Source organism: Notolepis coatsorum (assembly GCF_963971535.1).
Source record: "Notolepis coatsorum genome assembly, chromosome: 1".
NCBI lineage: Eukaryota > Metazoa > Chordata > Actinopteri > Aulopiformes > Paralepididae > Notolepis > Notolepis coatsorum.
Window position 1 is genome coordinate 50,669,199 of NC_140165.1, and position 5,815 is coordinate 50,675,013.

Below are 5,815 nucleotides of genomic sequence, written 5' to 3' on the forward strand. Positions count from 1 at the left end.
GAAAACGTGAACACCCCCTGCAGTAGTGCACGTTTGATTGAATAAAAGTGTCACACCGAGCAGATGCTACTTTTGAACTTCTCGAGCAAAAAGTTCAACTTAAAAAAAAAAGTTAACAAGAGGGCCGTTTTGGACACTGGGAGGGACACACAGAGAGAGGCACAGTCTACCTCCACTCCACGAGGAAAAATCTGAGATAAATATAGCTGCGATTAATAATCACAATACACTTGAGGGGGGGGGGTGAGAGACAAACAATAGGCTTTACCTCCGACTTCCACACGACGTAAGCGTGACAGCTGGAGTGCTGCGTCTTCTTCTGGAGCCACCGTCGCGGGGAGAACAGCGTGCTGGAGCTGCCGAACGTAGCGGCCGCGGCGGGGCTCCTCACCAGATACGGTAAATCCCCCGCGGTATTCCTCTTGGCGCCCCGCACCACCTCGTAGTCGAAGTGAAAGTTGGCGGAGGAGGGGGAGACGTCGGACGGTATGGAGGGCGAGGAGAGCGACGGCGAAAGGGGTTCCTTGAGGATCAGACACTTGGCGTTGGGGCGCAAGTTGCGTTTCCTATTCGAGCGCGGCTCATCAGGTGAACCGACGAGGAGCGCACTTGCGTCCGCGGCGGCTCCATGGCCAAAAGGCACCGGCGCTGTGTCCCTGGACGGTGCCACGAGAAAGCCCTCGCCCCCGGTGCCGCAGTGTCTGATGATCGCGGGGTCCAGGCTCCGGGTCTGGCGCAGCCTCCGCTTGGAGATGGCTTTGGAGGCGGGAGAGGAGCCCGAGAAGACGCTGCTCAGGAGACCTTGAGCCGCAGACATGTCTCTCTCTCTCTCTCTCTCTCTCTCTCTCTCTCTCTCTCTTTCTCTCTCTCTCTCTCTCTCTCTCTCATCTCTCTCTTCTCTCTATCTCTTCTCTCTCCTCTCTCTCTCGTCTCTCTCTCTCCACACAATCGGCAGTAAATCTCACATCAGCGCTTCTCAAAACGTCCCTCTAAGTCACCTATAAATACAACTTGGCTGAAGCCTCCTCCATCGGTAGGCTATCATTTAGATCCAAGCAATGCGCAACTTGTTGAAGGACTGGAACGGCGTGGAGGAGGGAGAGGCCCCGGACCATCCACTTCTCTCCTCTCTGTTCTGTTTCTCATTTTCAAACTGGAGTCTGTGTGTGGGAGAGAGAGCAGGGGGAGGAGGGCGGTCGGAGGAGAGCAGTTTCACAACAGATCGTGCAGCACAGCATGACTCCATGCCCACGTAGCCCACCACCACTGTGCGCAATAAGGCATGGAATCATCTTATCGTATTACTTCATTACAACCTATATTGACATTTGTTCAAACTTATAGTCTGCTATTTGATCAATCACGTTATAATAATAATAATAATAATAATAATAATAATAAATTGGATTTTAACACATTCCCTGCCACGCAATTTGAGCATCTTATACCACTCTCTGCCAGCACTGTAAGCCTATGGAGATGTTCACCTTCTTTGCAGGGCTATAACTTTTTAAATTGTATTGCTAAATTGACATTACTATGGCCCATTCAACATCGATTATCTATCGTTCAGGATGTAGGAACGTTTTACCTTTTCATTCATAGATTCATACGAAAATACCGTCTCGAATATAAATATGTTTTTATCGTTTTCTGCAGTAATTCCTAGAACATGAGATATAGGCATAAACGCATAGATTATCAAATGCCGTTTGTTGGCGATACACGCTATATTGAAAATTTCAACTGTACATGATCCTAAACGTTATGACTGATCATGCGCGGATGAACGGGGGGGGGGGGGGGGGGGGGGCGTTTATAATTCTGTGATCGTCGGTAAATGCTTTATGTAGTATGGGTGATATATTGATCAGAGCAGTTTGCATGGATAATAATAAACAAACGCGCTGAAAATGACGTCAGTGTCCTCTTACCGTTCGACGATGAGACTGGAGGAAAAAGATCCCACTTATTTGACGGCGATCTCCTAAATCCATTTCCGGTTTGTATAATCATAATAAACGGCCAAATCGTATTGATTATTGCGTTATGGCAGCGATCGCTACACACGGACGTGTGTATACAGTCCCGCAACAATATGCGAGTGCCGGACGCATTTCCCAGACGCACCGAGATCGACTCGTCCATTTCCGGTTTGGCAACTCGCCGATCATCCACCAGGCGGCAGTATTGAAGCGTTGCAGAGTTGTGCATGCTCCCACTGCATCAGACGAGGCTCCGTGAGGGAATTATGAATAACATGGCGAAAAAATGAAATATGATCTCCATAACGTCGTACGCCGTGGATTGGCAGAATTCGCATGAACTTGAAACACGTCGTTAGCCGTTTCCGGCGTGGGATGTATTAAGAGAGAAGCGCCTTTCTCAGACTCAAGGACACTGTATAAGGAAAGGGTGGAAAAATACAAAATTTGAAAAAATTCAAGATAAAAATAAAAATAATTAATATTATGTGTATAGTAACAATAGGAAAAAACAAATAAGATTAAAAAAAGGCTTTGATTGATTGATTGAAAAGTGTATTAACAGATTGCAGGGGGTTTGGGTAGGGGGGGGACACTGTACACTGTACATTGGAATACTGACAAAGCCAGGTCATTTACTGTACAACTGGGTTAGGACATTTGTAGGGGCCAGTTTCGAATTGCAGTCTCCCGTAGGTGTTCTTTGAGAGTGTTTTTGAAAGTGGGTAGTGATTCACATTCCTTTACAGCTTTGGGTAGGGCGTTCCACATTGATGTGGCATAATTGCGAAACGTGTTTAGTCCCTTGTTTGAGCCGAATCTGGGTTTAACATGATTTGTGGAGCTCCCTCTGGTGTTGTGATTGTGGTATTCACTGACCTTTGGGAAGTATTTTGACATGTACATGGGTACCTTGGTCGCGTAGTGTATCTTGTAGACCAGGCCCATTGCAAGTTGCTGTACTCTGTCGTCTACTCTAAGCCATCCTAGGTTGTCAAAGTGGGCAGGGGTGAGGTGGGTTCTAGGAGTCAGGTCAAGCAGTAGTCTGACTAGCTTGTTTTGAGATGTTTGTAATTTGTTTTTTAGTGCCTTTGAGGTGCTTTGGTACCATGAGGTGCAAGCATAGTCGTAGTACCCTTGAATGAGTGCTCCTGCCAGAGTCTTCAGGGTATTCTTGTTTACCAGAGAGGAGATCCGGTACAAGAATCGAGTTCGTTGGTTGACTTTTTTTATTACATTGGATGCCATTTTGTCACAGGAAAGATTAGCCTCTAGGATGGAACCCAGGTAGGTAATTTCATCTTTCCTTGTGACAATATTGTCACCCACTGTAACCGAGAAGCCGTCGGTCTTGCTGAGTTTGTTAATTGAACCGAAGAGAATGGACTCTGTTTTGCCCATGTGTAATGATAGTTTGTTGTCGGCGAGCCATATGCAGATTTTGCCTAGTTCAGAGCTGAGGGCTTTTTCAACCTGTAACTTGTTCTTGTCAGAGACCAGCAGGGCTGAGTTGTCCGCAAACAGGAACAAGTTGCAGTCACAAGCTGACGACATGTCATTTGCATAAATTAGGAATAGTAGCGGTCCTAGTATGCTTCCTTGTGGAACACCACAGCTCACTGTGAGGGGGGGGGATAGGGTACCGTTTACCTCCACCATCTGTTCTCTCCCCTCCAGGTAGGATTGTATCCAGCTCACTGATAGACTATCAAAACCAATTGCTTTTAGCTTGTCAATCAGAATGGTGTGATTGACAGTGTCGAAGGCCTTTTGTAGGTCCAGCATGACCATGCCGCAGTATTTGCCCGCGTCCACCTCTTGTTTGATGTGGTCGTTCAAATAGAGAAGGCATGTGTCAGTGGAGTGGGATGTTCTGAAGCCAGATTGGAATTCGTAGATTAGATTTTTTTTCCGCGAGGTACTTTTCGATCTGTTCGTATACTATTTTTTCAATGACTTTCGAGATGGATGTAAGGATAGAAACAGGGCAGTAGTTGCCTGGGTCTAATTTGCTGCCCTTTTTGTGCAGGGGTGTTACTCTCGCAATTTTGAAGTCCTTGGGGACGTGTCCCTGTTTTATGGAGAGGTTTATTATGTGTGTGATGACTGGGGTGATGGCGGCTGCTGAGTCTCTGAGGAATTTGGAGGGGATGTTGTCATGGCCAGTGGCCTTGTTCGGTTGGAGGGCGCTCACTTTTTTGAGTACCTCATCTGTAGTTACCATTTCCAGTTTGAAGTCGTCTTTGTGGACGCCTAGGTTCTTGTAGTATGCTACTATGTGTTCTATCCCATACTGCCCTGAGTGGGAGGGTAGTTTGTTTACCAGTGTTGTGGCTATGTTTGTGAAGAAAGTGTTTAAAGGGGCTATGCATTGCTATTCCTAGCACTATTTGGGCAACTTTACACAATTCCTGTGAGTCTATGTAACACATCTGTAAGGTTTATTCCAAAAATAATCATTGTTTTATATTTCTAATCAAGTACTCAAAACCAGCATTTTTCTGTTTTAGGATTTCAAGCCGTTATTGGCTTGGCTCCACCCATACTAGCAGAATGCTTTGAGTGACAGCCACCCACCAAATAGCTCCGCCCATCTCCCCGTCCTTCCCTCTCAGGTCTCAGGTCTCAGGTGAAGGGTTTTTATTTCGACACGCAAAACATATACCGATTTTACTAACTAATACAACATGGCTGTACATTATGTTTGGGATCCAGAGACTCGACCCACAGTATGATTCAGAAGAAGAAGTCGATTTGCAACAGCGAGGCTTGCAAATAGTTTCCGATTGGTAAGTTGATTACACCGTTAGTATAATGGCTTGCCGAAAGAGCGAATAACGTTACTTACTTGATCGATCAGCCAGCTTTTGCTTCGATAGCTTGCTATAAGTAACGTTACCTTGTTTACCTCTGACTAGTTGTGTTTGTATTGAGCAGTTTTTAATTATGACTAGCTTGCTTCAATAGTTTGCTATAATGTTACTTTATAAAGAGCAGCAGTTATATACAGTGTACTTCTGTCGCGTCCCGTCGAACACACACACACTAACGTTAGATTGTACTCACCCACCCCCCAAACAATGGTTCCCCCTTCTGTGGGGTTCCCGAATAGTAGGTACAACTCCACTGTATGTCAATTGTAATAATGAATTTCTATAGTTTGCTATAACGTTACTTTATAAAGAGCAGCAGTTATATACAGTGTACTTCTGTCGCGTCCCGTCGAACACACACACACTAACGTTAGATTGTATTCACCCACCCCCCAAACAATGGTTCCCCCTTCTGTGGGGTTCCCGAATAGTAGGTACAACTCCACTGTATGTCAATTGTAATAATGAATTTCTATAGTTTGCTATAACGTTACTTTATAAAGAGCAGCAGTTATATACAGTGTACTTCTGTCGCGTCCCGTCGAACACACACAAACAAACGTTAGATTGTACTCACCCACCCCCCAAACAATGGTTCCCCACACACACACGTGAACGACATATCTACTTACTACTTCTGTCGGGTCACGAATAGTAGGCACAACACCTTTCTTTAGAAGAATCCAGGATGTCACCCCAGCATCAAAAAGACCTTGATTGACAATGTCTTCTGCGGAAAAATGTGCAGTACAAACCCGAGTATGAGACGTTGCGACAGAACTAGGAGGGTCGCCAAAAACGAACTTTGTCCATTGCTGGCGAAGTTCGGCATCCACGGGAAAAGTGTGCAAAGACGTATTAGTAGTACTAGCTTTACAGCCAGGAACAGAACATGTCCTGTAAGGCCTGTGGGGTTTGCTGGGTTTGCTCATCGTGGAAGATATGAAGATGCAAGTG

General features: G+C 45.7%; 1 protein-coding gene across 1 annotated transcript in view; it reads right to left on the reverse strand.

Annotated features, from left to right (window-relative positions):
* LOC311232158 (rho GTPase-activating protein 6-like) overlaps positions 1–817 on the reverse strand; it is a gene marked incomplete at both ends in the record, with an annotated part of 334,242 nt that extends 333,425 nt beyond the window's left edge. Inside the window, one exon of the mRNA XM_084318858.1 lies at positions 269–817. Within this exon, the coding sequence (XP_084174984.1) occupies positions 269–817 (549 nt within the window). The remainder of the gene's footprint in view (positions 1–268) is intronic.
* Between the last annotated feature and the right edge of the window lie 4,998 nt (positions 818–5,815).